This window comes from Miniopterus schreibersii (assembly GCF_964146895.1).
Source record: "Miniopterus schreibersii genome assembly, chromosome: 12".
NCBI lineage: Eukaryota > Metazoa > Chordata > Mammalia > Chiroptera > Miniopteridae > Miniopterus > Miniopterus schreibersii.
In genome coordinates, this window is record NC_138112.1 from 2,374,362 (window position 1) to 2,389,270 (window position 14,909).

The following is a 14,909-nucleotide window of genomic DNA, read 5'->3' on the forward strand; positions in this document are numbered from 1 at the left end:
TTTATATATTATTATTTTGAGCAAAACAAGGGGTGAGGCATCATCACCATTTCTAAACATATTAGCATGCATCTCCAAAGAACAAGGGCACTGCCACGTAACCTCAACTCCACACCTGAGAAAATGGGCATAGCTAGCAGGCGTTTCTTTAAAGGAACTGCTTTTTCATTGCTGGAGTGGGCTCTGGTGGTTCACTGCTGACACATAGGTGACGTACCGTCTGACCTGTGACAAGCTAAGCTGCCCCCAGCAGAGGCTGAATGTGCACACGGCAGCACTTGCTCCTAGAGTAGAGTGGCTCTGCCCAGTGGAGTGATCAAAGCCGGCTCCTGGATACATGAAAGATCCCAACTCACCCCACTAACACCTAGAAACAGCTGCCTTTATGTGAAAGGTTTTGTTCCCTAAAATGCCTTTTTCTTTTAAATCATTTATTTATTAATCGACAGCAGAGAATATTTTTTCCATTGCTTTTCAGAGAGTGGAAGGGAGAGAGAGAGAGAGTGAGAAATGTAAGTGTGAGAGAGAGACATCGATTGGTTGCCTGCCACACACTGTCTGACCACTGGGGCCAGGGATCGAGCCTGCAAACCGTGGTATGTGCCCTTGGCCACAATCGAACCCAGGACCCTTCAGTCTGCAGGTCAACACTCTAAGCACTGAGCAAAACCAGCCAGGGCTAAAGTGCCTTTTTCAGTATGTCATCAGATTGAACCCCTTAAAGAGATGGCTCCTTTGGGGCATGCAGGGACTTGTCTCCTTTGGTTTTATCTTAGTACGGTTCAGGTTTTCCATTTCTGCCGCTGATCTTAGAACGTGAAAAGCTTAAGTCTCTACCAGTTGAGCCCACAGCGTTTTATCAGGACTTTTCCTAACCGGCTCCTTCTCGACATTGGAAACCTAAGGCCTGTGTATTCCATCCTCACTGAAACAGTAGTGCCTGCTGTCAGGCTCACCTAATAGGGTGAGGCGGCAGTGAGGGCATTTTTTCTGGGCATTTCCCATGAGTGGAAAAGAGGGATTGGAAACGAGTGACTCAAGCTCTGGCATTTCTCCCCGGCCTGCCCTGGGAAGGCCCGCCTGGGATAACATTCTGGACGCTGCTGATGGTGCCCCCACCACAGGTGAGCAGGGTTGCCTGCCCAACGGAAGCCTTACGCTCACAGCAAAGTGGACGGGTGAACTCCAAAGCTACGTAAGTTGCTGTACGCTCCTTTGAATAGCTTTTCCCTGGAGATGGAAGCCACCTGTGAGCTTTTCTGTCTTCCCCTGGAGGACAGACGGGCTGTAGGTACTGCGGAGGGCAAGGCCCGCCCACTCCACTCTCGTTCCCAGCGCTCCCTTTTGTACTTAGCCCGAGGTGCTTTCTCATCCCCATGGCAACAGGTCCTAGTGCTGTGCAGATCCCAAACAAAACCTGTCCCCATGTTTCGTTGCCCATCAGCTTGCCTCCTAGCAACTGGGATTTCTTCCCCCTTCCTTTGCTCACGTTCCAGCAGGCCTTGGGTGGGTTGCTCCCCGGCAACTGCTCTGGTATGACCGTGCACAAGAACCTGCCTCTTTCTGAGCCTTCTCGCCTCGTCTGTGAATTAAGGACTAGTGAACCTTGAAGGTCTCAGCTCACGTGTTCTCATTCCAAGTCGCTTTTCCCTATACACATGCCTCAAGCTCTACAGAGACTTACATGCCTCTGGTTCCCTTGTATGAAGTTACTATACATACAGGGTGGGCAGATGTAGGTTTACAGTTGTGAGTACATAAAGCAGTTTACTCTTGTTACTTGTTAACTACTGTATTATTTATTTGTATTACAACTGTAAACTAACTTTTATCCACCCCTATGTAAAAACTATATAAGCATATATATACTTTATGTGACTAGTGCTCAGGAAATACATATTACTTTTTCCCCATAAAACTTGATAGGACCACAGAGATCGCCTTGTCCACTAGAAAAGGTTTGCTCAAGTCCACCAGCTTATTGGTGGCAGAGAGAGGATGGACCCCAGGTATCTTGACTCCCCGCTCAGTTCTCTTTCCTTCTGAATATTCTGCCTTTGGGATGAATAACTTACAGCACTTTGCAGTGCTTTCTGCAGCAAATTTTCCAACCCTACGTCTATTAGGAACTGAGCTGAACAGCGATGGAACAAGGGACATCCACAGCCAGCCAATAACAAAACCAGCATGCTCTCTTGATGCCAGGCCCTCACAGGTCTGGGCTGGGCCCCTCCAAGGGCCCTTCGCCACTCTGGGCAGAGCAAGCACCTGTAGGGGAGGCAGGAAGCAGCTGAACAAGCTGGTATTTACAGTCCAGGCAAGTTCCTTACCTCTCTGAGCTTCAGTTTCCTCCTCTGCAATACCTACTCAGCGTTGTGTCTACTCATAGTAGGTACTCAACAAATGTCCATTCCCCCACCACATCACCCCCATTTCCAGGACTGTACCATCAACACTCGTTAAGATTCTCTTCACAGACAACAGAATGGTGATTACGAGAGGGAAAGAGGAATGGGGGGAGGTAGAAGGGGGTAAACGGGGGATAAGTGGTGACAGGAGGAGACTTGACTTGGGGTGGTGAATATAGTACAATATACAGATGATGTGTTATAGAAACCTATTAATTTCATTAACCACTGTCACCCCAATACATTCAATAATTTTTTTTTTAAAGATTCTCTTAGTGGATGATCCTCGGCAAATGTTTAGCTCTCTAGCGTCTCAGAATGCTTCTGCCACCCTTCTCTCGAACAACATACTTGACTAAGGCTTCAGAATGCAAAGCAAGCATAGCATTGTCCCAACCCAGCAGGATCAGCGAGGTAGGGCCCCTGGATCGGCATTCCAAATGCAAGGGGTGAGCTGTTCCAACTTCCTGACACTCGGCATGAGCTGTCTCTGAGATGGTGGTGCGTTGGCTGGGACTGAGCTGCTGTCTTCTAGGCTCCTGGAGACTGGGAAAGACCCAGGAGCCAGAGGGTGAGGGCAAGGCTGGGGTGGCGGCGAACAAGTTGAGGAGGAAAGAGTACATTTATAGGTTTGGGGTGGGGGGGTCAGGTACTAATGCACACCTCTATTACCAGCCCTGGGAGCAAGGGAAAGAACGCCTTCAGCTGGACAAGGACAGCGAGGTTCCAGGGACAGAGAAGCAGGCCCCGCTGTAGTGGAAGGCTCGAACTGGAAAACTAGCAAGCAGGAAGAGGCAGAGGCTGGAGTTCTAGGATGTTACAGTCAACCTCGAGCCGGCCTTGCCCTTCCTGGTGGCAGAAGGGCCACAGAGAGTGGAGGGGAGAGAATTGTGTCCGGATCAGCATGGGAGCTATAGGAATCTAAATTTACAGCAATGAACGCAAACCCCATGGGGCTTCCAGAGGGCTAGAGATCAGGTGAGCAAGAGCAGCGGTAACACTGTAGCTCCCTCTGCTTTTCAATGTTGTCCGTAGTGATGGGCAGGAAGGTCTATGAAAATCCTGCGGAGCAGAGGAGAGGGAAGGCTGGAGAGATCAGTCCTCTACAGACAGGGAGGAGGGGGAGACTCCCTGTGAGAAGGAAGAGACAAGAGGGCCAAAGCCCTGGGACCTGTGGGGGAGGAAAAGCAAGCCCACAGAAGGCAGCCAAGAGGGAAGCAAGCAGCCAGGCTGGGTGGCTGCAGGCTGGGAATGGCCTCCTCACACCTGGGCTCCAGCAAAGGCCTCTTCCTGCTGTCCTTGCCACAAGCCTCCGGCCCCCAACTATTCTGCAAGGTTCACAGAAAGAACAGGAAAGGAAAGGAAAGGAGAGGAGAGAGGAGAGGGGAGGGGAGGGGAGGGGAGGGGAGGGGAGGGGAGGGGAGGGGAGGGGAGGGGAGGGGAGGGGAGGGGAGGGGAGGGGAGGGGAGGGGGGAGGGGAGGGGGAGGGGAGGGGGAGGGGAGGGGGAGGGGAGGGGGAGGGGAGGGGGAGGGGAGGGGGAGGGGAGGGGAGGGGGGAGGGGAGGGGGAAAAATTGAAAACCAGGAATCCAACAGACACAACTCTGAAATCCAGCCCTGCTCCTGGCCAGCTTACGAGTTTGGGCCTCAATTACACCTGGAAAATGGGAACACAAATGCTTCCCATTCCTGCCCCCAAGGCTGTTGTGAAGGTCAAATGGGACCATGAGCTGAGGGATCTGCACTCTGTTTCTCTCTTTTTGTCGTTTTACTACGCCACTCTCCCCCCTGACCCAGGCCACACAGGGCTGCTTACCGCCTTTCCCCTAACACAAAGCAACCACTGCCAGAGTGCCTGCGCCAGCAGAGCCATGAGTGTAGCCCGGGATGGCCACGCACAACGGCAAGGCCAGAGAGAAGGTTTCTGCTCTCCCAGCCTCCCCTTGCCTCCTTTACACTGTCTTCCCACAAACGGACTCTTTTGAGACCCAGTTCTGACCAAGCCAGGCCTTGCCTAAAACAGCTTACAACCTAGGCTCCTTGGCTACCCACAGGGCTAAGCCTCCCCTCCTTTCTGGAATTTCCTACCCAACCTCCAAGCTCTGCCTATTAAAATATTTTTCAACCTTCAAACTTTAGACTAAATGTCTACCTCTTCCAGGAAGTCCCCCTGCCTGCCCCCCATCAGAGGGGGGCATTGCTGCTTCAGCTTACTCAGCATTTGATTTCTGATCTTCTAACCCAATAAACGTTCTTCACGTCTATCCCCTAAACCAGCAGTTCTCAGAAGATCCCTTTACACTCTTAAAACTCCAAAGAACTTTTTTTTAGAGAGAGAGAGGAAGGGGGAGAGAGAGATTTGCTGTTCCACTTATTTATGCATTTATTGGTTGTCTCTTATATTGCCTGGCCAGGGATGGAACCCACAACCTTGGTGTATTGGGGAGATGCTCTAACCAACTGAGCTACCCAGCCAGGGCCCAAAGAACTTCTGTTTATATAGGTTATATCTATCAATATTTACCATATTAAAATTAAAACTGAAAGGAATTTAAATATTTTCTTATTGATTTTTAAATAATAATTTTTTAAATAACAGGAAATCTGGCCCTGGCTGGATAACTCAGTTAGTTCGAGCTCAATACATCAAGGTTGTGGGTTTGATCCCCAGGCAGGGCACATACAAGAAGCAACCAATGATACATAAATAAGTGGAACAAGTCGATGTTTCTCTCACTCTCTCCCTTCCTCTCTAAAATCAATCAAAAAATAATAGTAAACCCTTTATATGCTAAGATAAATAACATTTGCTGTTTTTTTCAAAAGCTACATTTTCCAAATAAAAAAGAAATTAGTAAGAAGAGTAGCACTGTTTTACATTTTTGCAAGTCTCATGAGTGCTTGGCTTGCTAGAAGACAGCTAGATTCTCGTCTTCTGTATGGAACGTGTCTCAAAAGCACACATTGCTCAGCTTCTGCAAAACTGAAAGTGAAAATAGTGTCACTGTTACTATAGAAATACTTTTGACCTGGGAAATCCTCAATGAGGTCCACATCTGAGGGCTTGCCCCCTAGACAAAAGCAGCCCAAGGTCCCACAGAGGGTGAATGGAGTAGAACTTGGGGGTTGGGGCTGCCTTAGGGTCACAGAATCTGTCTTCTTTGTTCCTTTTACCCTCATTAGTTCCCCCACTTTGTTCCTCTGTGCCTCCCTCCGGAGTCGGGTGAAAGAGGGGTGTCAGGAAACGTGCGCTTTGGCTTTGCCGAGTCCCGCATTCGACACTTGTCTCTGTATCTTACCAGATGCATGAACTGGGGAAGGGAGGGGAAGTTCCCTAACCTCTCAGAGCCTGTGCCGTCGTTGAGAAACGGCGCTGCCTTGTAGTGACTGAAAGAGGGAACCTGCGGGTCAACGCCGCCGGCCCGCCTGCCACCCTCTGCGCAGGCAGCCCGTCCTCCCTCCGGGACGGGACCGCGGGCCCACCCTCGCGGTGCGGGAGGCGCCCGAGGCCTGCCGCCCGCGGCCCGCAGGAGCCCTGTCCCGCAACAGCGGGCGGCGCGCCACAGCCCACGCGAGGGCCCGCGCCGGCCCCTGCCCAAGGCCTCGGGCCCCTGCCCCTCGCCTGTCCCTTCCCTGCGGGCTGAGGGGTCCAGGAAGAGGCAGAGCCTCCAGCGCCCCCACTCACGGGCCGCGCGGGCCGTGTGCTTCCTGTAAGGGCTCGTCTCCTTGTCCCGGCCCCACGGGCCCGCGCGGGGCCTTCCGCAGGCCCAGGCTCGCTAATGCCCCCGCCGCGCCGGGAGGAGGCGCCCACCTGGTTTTGCCCGGGGCCCTTGAGGCCATAGACCTCGAGGCTGCCCACCCCTTACCCCGCAGGCCCGCTGCAGCCCCGCTGTCCCTCCCTCCTAGCGCCCCTCAGTGCTCACTGCCCCGGGCACGCGCGCGCACACGCACACACGCGTGCGCACACACGCGCACACACGCGCGCACACATGCACGCACACACACGCACGCGCGCACACACGCACGCGCGCACACACGCACGCACGCACACACACGCACACACGTGTGCACACACGCGCACACATATGCACGCACACACGCGCACGCGAGCACGCACGCACACACGCGCACACACGCGCGCACACACGCGCACGCGTGCACACGCGTGCACACACGCGCACGCATGCACACACACGCACACGCGCGCATACACAAGCACACACACGCACGCGTGCACATGCACGCACACACGCGGCACCTAGCTGCTTTTGTGGGATGTTCTCAGCCGCCGTCTGTGCCTTTAAGGGCTGCTGCCCTGGGCGAGGGCACCGACCTCAGCGTCCTCAGCTGAGTGGGATTAAGGGACCATTCCAGGCCTTTGCAAATTCCTCTGGCTGCTGCCCCTTCCCCCACACAGAGCCCACGGAGCCCGGAGCCCCAGCCAGTGGGCGCTTGTGGCCTGAGAGCTGGTCTAGCCTGGCAGCCCATTCCCGCAGGAAGCACAGGCTACCCCTGTGATAGGGGCTTTGGGGAGGGAGTGGGCCCTCGGGGTCTCGGGCTTTTACAAGGCCTTCAGAAAGCTGTGCAGAGCCTTGAGCCATGAAGGACTGCTCAGATGTCATCCTGGGTGTGGAGTCCACAGAGCTGAGCAAGGTAAGGACCACAAAGAATGGCTCTTCCCAAGCCCAGCTGCCTGCCCAGGGCTGCCAGTGGACACACCTGCCAGGCAGGGCTGCCCTCAGCCTTCAAGTCTCTCCCTTTCAGACTGAGTTCTGCAATCCTGCTTTTAAGCCTGAAGCAGGGCCACCTTGCCCTCCACTGGCCTTCCGGGAGGATGCCCACAGTAGCACCCAAGCTCCCTGGCATGGTAACCATCTCCGGGGTGACCTAGGGGTAGGACTGAGAGGCCCAGGAGCTGAGGGCACTGTGAGGGATGCCCAAGGGAAGGAGCTCTCAAAATCCCACCCCACCTGCCCTCAGGTTGGCGTCCCCGAGGGCTGCAGCCAGACTGCCCCTGCTCCTGGCTGTGTGTTGTGCTGCTAGCCAGCCTGCTGCTCCTGCTGCTGGGGCTGCTGGCCATTCTCCTGACCCGTAAGTGCCCAGGTCCTGCTTGGGAGACTCCATGAACGGTGCTACCCATCTCCCCAGGGATCCAGCTCCTCTGAACCCTACTTCCCCATTTTCCTGCCTCCAGAGTTGCAGGGTGCACTACCATTTGGTGCCTCCTATCATCCACTGCCTGCCAGAGGCCTCACCACCACTGGTACCCCCCCTACCACAACCACCACCACCTCCCAGGCAACTGGGACCCCTAAAGGGCAGCAGGAGGCAGATATGAGCCCCACACCCCAGTCCAGTGAGTACCAAGGGCAGATCTTCCTAAAGGACCCAAGATGGCTGGAGGGAGGGGGGCCAGGAAAAGGCACCTTGAAAAATAAGGGTCTCTCTCCTTTTGACCTCTGAACTCTAATCTCTATCTCTGCAGCCTGTGGGGGCCTCCTTCTTGGACCAAGGGGCTTTTTCAGCAGCCCCAACTACCCAGACCCTTACCCACCCAATGCCCACTGCGTGTGGCACATCCAGGTGTCCACAAACTATGCCATACAGCTCAAGATTGAAACTCTCAGCATGGAGAGTGTGGCCTCCTGTCTCTTTGATCGCTTGGAAATCTCCCCCAAGCCTGAAGGCCCCCTCGTCAGGTGGGTCACTCTGCCCCCAGGAGGTCCCATTTCTACCCTGAATCACTGTCTGGAGGTCAGAGCCAGGGAGCTGCAATGGAAAAGGCTTGCCTGGGAGGAAATTGAGAGTCTCCACCTCTGGGCCCAGCTCTGCTACCACCTTGCTATGTGATCTTGGGAGGGTCACTTTCCCTCTCTAACCATAGTTTCCAAATCTGTAAAATGGAGCCCCTACCTCCTTTCCCATAAATAAATGCTGCAAGGATGGATATACATGTGCTCAGAAGTTCAGAGCTCCCTGGGAAATGAAAGGAGCCGTTTGACCACATTGTCACAAGTTTGGGGCCTAGGCAGGCTCCATTCTGGCTGGCCCTGTGCTCTGACCCTCTATCACCTCTAACCTGGCTTCTTGCAGAGTGTGTGGGAGGATGCCTCCCCCCACACTCAACACCAATGCCAGCCACCTCCGGGTGGCCTTCGTCTCCGACAGCAGTGTGGAAGGATTGGGTTTCCACGCCTGGTACCAGGCTGTGGCTCCTGGGCACGGTGAGTGTTTCCCCACTGTGTCCCCAGCTACCTGTCAAGCGTCCACTTCCCTCCCCTCCAGCCACTCACAGAACTGGCAAAGTGGGTGGAGACCGGTGTTTCTAAATCCAGATGCCCTCTGCACTCCCCCTAGAGAGCTGTGCCCATGATGAGTTCCCCTGTGACCAGCTCATCTGCCTGCTACCTGACTCCGTGTGTGATGGTTTTGCCAACTGCGCTGATGGCAGCGACGAGAACAACTGCAGTGCCCAGTCCTCAGGTAAGAGCCCCACCAGCCTCGGGCATCTGATCCAGGTTCAGGCTGGGCTCCCCAGTTCTGGCCTAGTCCCAAACCTGCCTGGTCACTGTCCTGGCCTAAAACTGGTTTCCCCACAGGCATGGCCAAAACTCACCTCTGCAGTTACAGCCAGCCCTGCCAGACAAGGCACGGGTGCTGGCCAACGCTTGACCCCTCCTCCTCTCTACAGGATGTGGGGGAAACCTGACTGGGCTCCAGGGCAATTTCTCTGCTCCCAGTTCCCTGCAGGAGTACCCCCACCAACAGGTAAGCCAAAACTCCATGGAGAGGGTGGTGTGTCACCGTGGGCACCTGAGCACCTGGTTAGTGTGACTGGGAACAGCATGGTAGGCACTGCCTTGTACTTGGGAAGGTCAGAGATCAAGCAAGCAGGAAGGAAACATTATTAAATGCCTAGTACATACCCAGATGTTCCCACACTCAGTAGATTGATCTCTGAGACAAGTTAAAGGGACTTTCCTATGTGAAGGAGCACCTATGATGAGAGCTAGGTGGGCAGTGCCCACCCACTCCCTGCCTAGACTACAACAGAGACCAGCCTTCCGACACTCAGCCTGGATGCCCAGATTGGACAGAAGGAACCTGTGACTTATGCCATCTGGGCCCTTCCCTAGCTTTGCACCTGGCATATCTCGGTTCCTGCTGGACATGGCATAGAACTATGGTTCCACAACTTCAGCCTGGAAGCTCAGGAAGAGTGCAAGTTTGACTACGTGGAGGTGTATGAGACCAGCAACTCAGGGGCCCTCAGCCTCCTGGGCAGGTATCAGCAGGGTTAGGGAAGGAGCCCAGGACCACCTCTGTCCACAGAATCACAGCCACGGCTGCCTACAAACTAGCCCAACTTATTCCCTCGCTTCATTTTGTTTGGCTACTACAAGCCAGAGGTCTCTTCCCTGTCACCCTAAGAGCGGCTTGTCCTTTCTCACCCGGAAGACTCTGTTCCTTGCATTGCCCTCCTCCAGGAGGCCGTTCCCTAGACCTTTCCCTCTCCCACTTTCCCACCTGCAGGCCCACTGCCCTCAGGAACACGTACTGATTTTTTTCCATCTCAGAGTGGCTCAAGTTCAAGCAGTTTCTTTAACACTTTGTCTACTGCATACGTGTCTTCCTCACCAGACCCTAAGTTCCATGACTCAGATATGCCTCCCAACCCCTCTGGCATCACCCAGAATAGCCGACTCCCTGAGGCCTGTGAGCAGCCTCAGCGCAGCTCGCCACCAAGGCCCCGTGCCCAGGGCTGCTCTTGGCTCTGGGCAGGTTCTGTGGAGCAGAGCCACCCCCTCGCCTCCTCTCCTCGCACCACCAGCTGGCTGTACTCTTCAGGACAGATCACAGCATCAGCAGCGCGGGCTTCTCAGCCACCTACCGGGCCCTCGATGCCTCAGAGAGTAGGTGCCCTTGAGCAAGTGGTTGTGGGCAGTTGAGGTGCCTCCAGGAGAAGAGGGAAGGGCTCTGGATCCTGGTCAGGGCACTGTGAGGGCAGTGGAGGACAGACATGTCCCAGTGCCATTCCTCCTGTGCCAACAGAGCCCTGTGGGCCCAGAGAGGCCTCCTGCCAGGATGGAGTGTGCAGAAGTTTGCGGTGGATGTGCAACACATGGAGAGGCTGCATGGAGGGCAGCGATGGCAAGTGCAGCAGCCCCTTGCTCCCACCCCCAGGTAAGAAGCCTGCCCCAGGGCCCATGGACCCGGCCAGCAGCCTGAGCAGCTGGCTGCATCCGTCACACACTTCGAAAGGCCAGCCCGTCCTGCCTGATGAGGGGTCATTATCCTGACTCTCCACAGAGTCCTGTGTCTCCCCCAAGTTCAATGGGAATCAATGGTTGAGGCTTCAAGAGCCAGTCTAGCCTTGTCACAGAGAGAAAGAGCCCCCTCCACGGCTCACCTCCAGAGGAAAGTGAAAGCGGGACATTCTTCCAGATGCCACGTGGTCTCTGCTCATGCTGGTGCCCCCCCCCCCCTGAGGTCAAAGAGGCGCCGGCACAGTGCGCGGGGCTGGCCAGTGATGCTTGGAGCAGGGGCTGGAGGGTAGCAGAATCCTCAGCGTGTGTAAAGCATCTCTCCATTGTATCTCCTTCTGACCCATATAGAGTGATTGGGTGACTTGCCCCTGGTCACAGAGGCAGCGAGCAGACCCCACAGTGACCCTCCCTCCTACCCCTGCAGAGATGGCCTGTGAGCCTGTCCAAGTGCAGATGTGCATCGGGCTGAGCTACAACGCCACGGCCTTCCCTAACATCTGGGTTGGCATGGCCACCCAGGAGGAAGTGATGGAGGTCCTCAGAGGCTACAAGGTGCTCTGGGAAGCGATAAGGAGAGGGAGGGAAAAGGTGGGAAAGGGAGGGAACGTGGGGTACGGGTTCCTGAGGGCTGGTTTCCTTCTACAGAGCCTGACAAGTCTGCCCTGCTACCCGAGTTTCCGGAGGCTCCTCTGTGGGCTGCTGGTGCCCCACTGCAGCCCACTGGGCAGTGTCCTTCCCCCTTGCCGCTCTGTCTGCCAGGAGGCAGAGCACCAGTGCCAGTCTGGCCTGGCACTACTGGGCACCCCCTGGCCCTTCAACTGCAACAGGCTGCCTGAGGCAGCCGGCCTGCAGGCTTGTGCCCAACCCTGACACTGAGATAGACCCGCCCTCTGCCTGCCCATCTCCTCTGCCTACCAGGGTGGGCAGGCAGGAGGGCAAAAGAAGGGGGACCAGCCTGGGGCTCTCCCCATCCTCTGGACCTCCAGGAAGGACAGAAGTCCTCAACCAGGCCAGTGAGACCCTCCCACTGTCCCAGCTCCTTCCCTGTCCCGGGACTGGCCCCAGCTGCCGCAGCAGCGGCCGGCCTCCAGGCCACTGACAATCTAGACTGCTCCCCACCAGAGCCTTTGGCCTGTTCCCACCTTCTGCCCCGCCCTCCATCTGCTTTCCAGGTTTCTCTATGCCCTGCCTTTGGCCTCCTCACTTATTCAATGAGTGCCCAGTAGTGTGGCAGGCCCTGCGCTAAGTCCTGGGGATCCGGCCGCCGGTCTGTCTGCCTCTAGGACGCTCCACCCTCCGTCCTGCTTCCATTTCTCCTGGACTGGAGTCTGGCCCCTGGTCCGTCGCTGCCCCTCTCCCTCCAGCTCCGTGGGGCAGTAGGTGCCCGGAGCGCGCCTCGGGTTCTGCCTCTGCGAGTCCGGGTCAAGTCTCTCCCCCTCCTTTCTCCCTGAAGAGCCTGGCGGGCCGCCCGGCGCACCACGAGTTCCTTCCCGGCCGTCCGGCGGGCGCTCTGCGTCTCCTCCCGATCTGGGCGGGGCGCGGCGGCGGGGACCCCGGGGCAGGGCGCGGGCCCCAGGAAGCGCGGAGGCGGGAGCCGGGGCCGCTGGAGCAAGTGCCGCGCGCGGGAAGGGGTCCGAAGGAGCAATTGCGGGCCCAGAAGCAGGCCTAGGGAAAGGGAGCCGCACGGGAGACGGGAGGGGTGAGTGTGATGGAGGGGAGGGCGGGGAGGGGACTGGGGAAGGGGTGGGTGGGGAGGGGACTGGGGATGGAGGGGAGGGTGGGGAGGGGGCTGGGGTGGGGGAGGGGAGGGTGGGGAGGGGACGGGGTGGAGGGGAGGGTGGGGAGGGGGCTGGGGTGGGGGAGGGGAGGGTGGGGAGGGGACTGGGGGTGGAGGGGAGGGTGGGGAGGGGGTGGGGGATGATGGAGGGGAGGGTGGGGAGGGGGCTGGGGTGGGGGAGGGGAGGGTGGGGAGGGAATGGGGGAGTGATGGAGGGGAGGGTGGGGAGGGGACTGGGGTGATGGAGGGGAGGGTGGGGAGGGGGCTGGGGTGGGGGAGGGGAGGGTGGGGAGGGAATGGGGGAGTGATGGAGGGGAGGGTGGGGAGGGGACTGGGGTGATGGAGGGGAGGGTGGGGCGGGGACTGGGGTGATGGAGGGGAGGGTGGGGAAGGGATTGGGGTGGGGGAGGGGCCTGGGGTGGGAGGGACCTGGGGTGGGGTGGGGGTGGGGAGGGAAGGGAGGGAGGGGACACTGTGGGGGGAGGGCACTGTGGGGTGGGCGGGGAGACGGCGCGGGCCGGGCTGGGGGGGTCGGCTTCTCCCTTCCTTCTCGGCTGGGCTCTCAGGGTTCGAGGGGCGAGGGGCACCCTATTTTTTGGTCTCCCCGCGGCCGTTCGGCCCCAGGGGCATGGCGGAGGGGTGGGGGGAGCGACTGGGCTGCGACGGGGTGGAGGGCAAGGCAGGTCCCTGAATCCTGGGGCCCGCCCACAGGCTGCGAGAGGACCCGGTCGCCATGGGGCCGCTCCTCGCCCTGCTGCTCCTGGGCCTGGCGGCTGGCTCGCCCCCGCTGGACGACAACAAGATCCCCAGCCTGTGCCCGGGGCACCCCGGCCTTCCGGGCACGCCGGGCCACCACGGCGCGCAGGGCCTGCCTGGCCGCGACGGCCGCGACGGCCGCGACGGCGCGCCCGGGGCTCCGGGAGAGAAAGGCGAGGGCGGGAGGCCGGGTAAGGAGCCGCGGGCGTCGGGCGGGCGCGGTCCCGGGTCGGCGCTCCCGCCAGGGGGCGCGCTCGGGCCGCGTGCCCCGGGAGGGGCGGGAGAGAGCGGCTCGGCCCGCGGGACCCTCCGCCCGGCTCTGCGGGCCGCGGGCCGGGTCCGGGAGCCCCGGGTGCGCAGGGCGGGACCGGCGGGGAGGTGGGCGCTGGGAGCGTAGAGACGACCCGGAGGCTCCAGCGGCGGGCGGACCAGCCGCTATGCGGACCCGAACCGTCCCCCTTACCCCGCAGGACTCCCGGGGCCCCGTGGGGAGCCCGGGCCGCGAGGAGAGGCGGGCCCCGTGGGCGCGGCCGGGCCCGCGGGGGAGTGCTCGGTGCCTCCGCGCTCCGCCTTCAGTGCCAAGCGCTCCGAGAGCCGCGTGCCTCCGCCGTTGGACGCGCCCCTACCCTTCGACCGGGTGCTGGTGAACGAGCAGGGTCATTACGACGCCGCCACTGGCAAGTTCACCTGCCAGGTGCCCGGGGTCTACTACTTCGCGGTCCACGCCACCGTCTACCGGACTAGCCTGCAGTTCGACCTGGTCAAGAACGGGGAGTCCGTCGCCTCTTTCTTCCAGTTTTTTGGGGGGTGGCCCAAGCCAGCCTCGCTCTCCGGGGGCGCCATGGTGAGGCTGGAGCCCGAGGACCAGGTGTGGGTGCAGGTCGGTGTGGGTGATTACATTGGCATCTATGCCAGCATCAAGACGGACAGCACCTTCTCTGGATTTCTGGTATATTCTGACTGGCACAACTCCCCTGTCTTCGCTTGATGCCCACTGGAAAGTGAGCCTACTGTTCTCTCTCTCCTAGGGGAGGGGTGTGTGACACTGTTAGCCACATCCGGGAAGGCTGGCCCTGGAATGTCGTGAGTGACTAGGAGGTAGGATGGAGCTGTCCTGCTGCTGGCAGGGAGTGGGGACAGAGGCTGTCTGAGATTAGGGCCTGCAGCCTAGGGCGCTGGTTGGATTTCTGCCCAAGACCAAAGGAATGCACTGTGCTGGCAGGTGTGGGTCCTCTGGCCCAGACCCCAAGGCTCTTTTCCTGGTCCTCTGCTTCTCTGAGTCCTCTCTTTTCCCTTCCACTCCTGGGCCTTTTTCTTAGAAACCATTCAATAAATCCAAAAACCCTCCTACTACTGGCTCAGCCTTTCTTTTTCTGTTGTGGGGATGCCCTGTTTCTGAGGGCAGGGAAGTGGAGATGTAGAGGGGGGAGAAGGAAGGGCTCTTGGGCTGGGCAAACTAAGGGGCAAGAGATGGGGGGGGAGGCCCAAGTGAATGAGAGGCCACTTCCCAGGGTTGCCCCTGTTAACAGGAGTACCTAGCTGAGGAGGGTACCCTCCTGGTGTGGGGCTCTGGCCACCTTTTTCTAACTCATGAAATGTTATATGAACTGGGTAGGGGCTACCTTTACCACACGCCCCCTGCTCTGATCAACAAAAGGAGTGATGGCCACTTCCCTGCCGCTGGCTTGGGCCCTAGGTGACT

The 14,909-nt window shown here is 58.3% G+C and overlaps 2 protein-coding genes across 2 annotated transcripts; both read left to right on the forward strand.

Moving 5' to 3' along the window:
• Nucleotides 1–7,006: 7,006 nt before the first annotated feature.
• MFRP (membrane frizzled-related protein) lies at nucleotides 7,007–11,544 on the forward strand (the record flags this gene model as incomplete). Its single annotated transcript, XM_081153902.1, has 13 exons — nucleotides 7,007–7,060; nucleotides 7,172–7,274; nucleotides 7,388–7,498; nucleotides 7,602–7,763; nucleotides 7,893–8,106; nucleotides 8,501–8,631; nucleotides 8,765–8,890; nucleotides 9,099–9,175; nucleotides 9,544–9,692; nucleotides 10,190–10,320; nucleotides 10,460–10,591; nucleotides 11,099–11,226; nucleotides 11,320–11,544. The coding sequence occupies 13 exons, from the start codon at nucleotides 7,007–7,009 to the stop codon at nucleotides 11,542–11,544; spliced, it is 1,743 nt and encodes a 580-aa protein (XP_081010028.1).
• A 696-nt stretch (nucleotides 11,545–12,240) lies between these two features.
• On the forward strand, nucleotides 12,241–14,556 carry C1QTNF5 (C1q and TNF related 5). Its single transcript, XM_081154241.1, has 3 exons — nucleotides 12,241–12,373; nucleotides 13,163–13,398; nucleotides 13,678–14,556. Exons 2-3 carry the CDS (start codon nucleotides 13,185–13,187, stop codon nucleotides 14,193–14,195), a joined length of 732 nt encoding a protein of 243 aa, XP_081010367.1. The 5' UTR covers nucleotides 12,241–12,373; nucleotides 13,163–13,184; the 3' UTR covers nucleotides 14,196–14,556.
• The last annotated feature ends 353 nt before the right edge of the window (nucleotides 14,557–14,909 follow it).

Bases quoted from the DNA above. Each gene is read 5' to 3' on its own strand.
- C1QTNF5 (XM_081154241.1), top strand. From the start codon at position 13,185: ATGGGGCCGCTCCTCGCCCTGCTGCTCCTGGGCCTGGCGGCTGGCTCG. The intron at 13,399-13,677 runs GTAAGGAGCCGC...CTTACCCCGCAG, and splicing joins AGGCGAGGGCGGGAGGCCGG to GACTCCCGGGGCCCCGTGGG.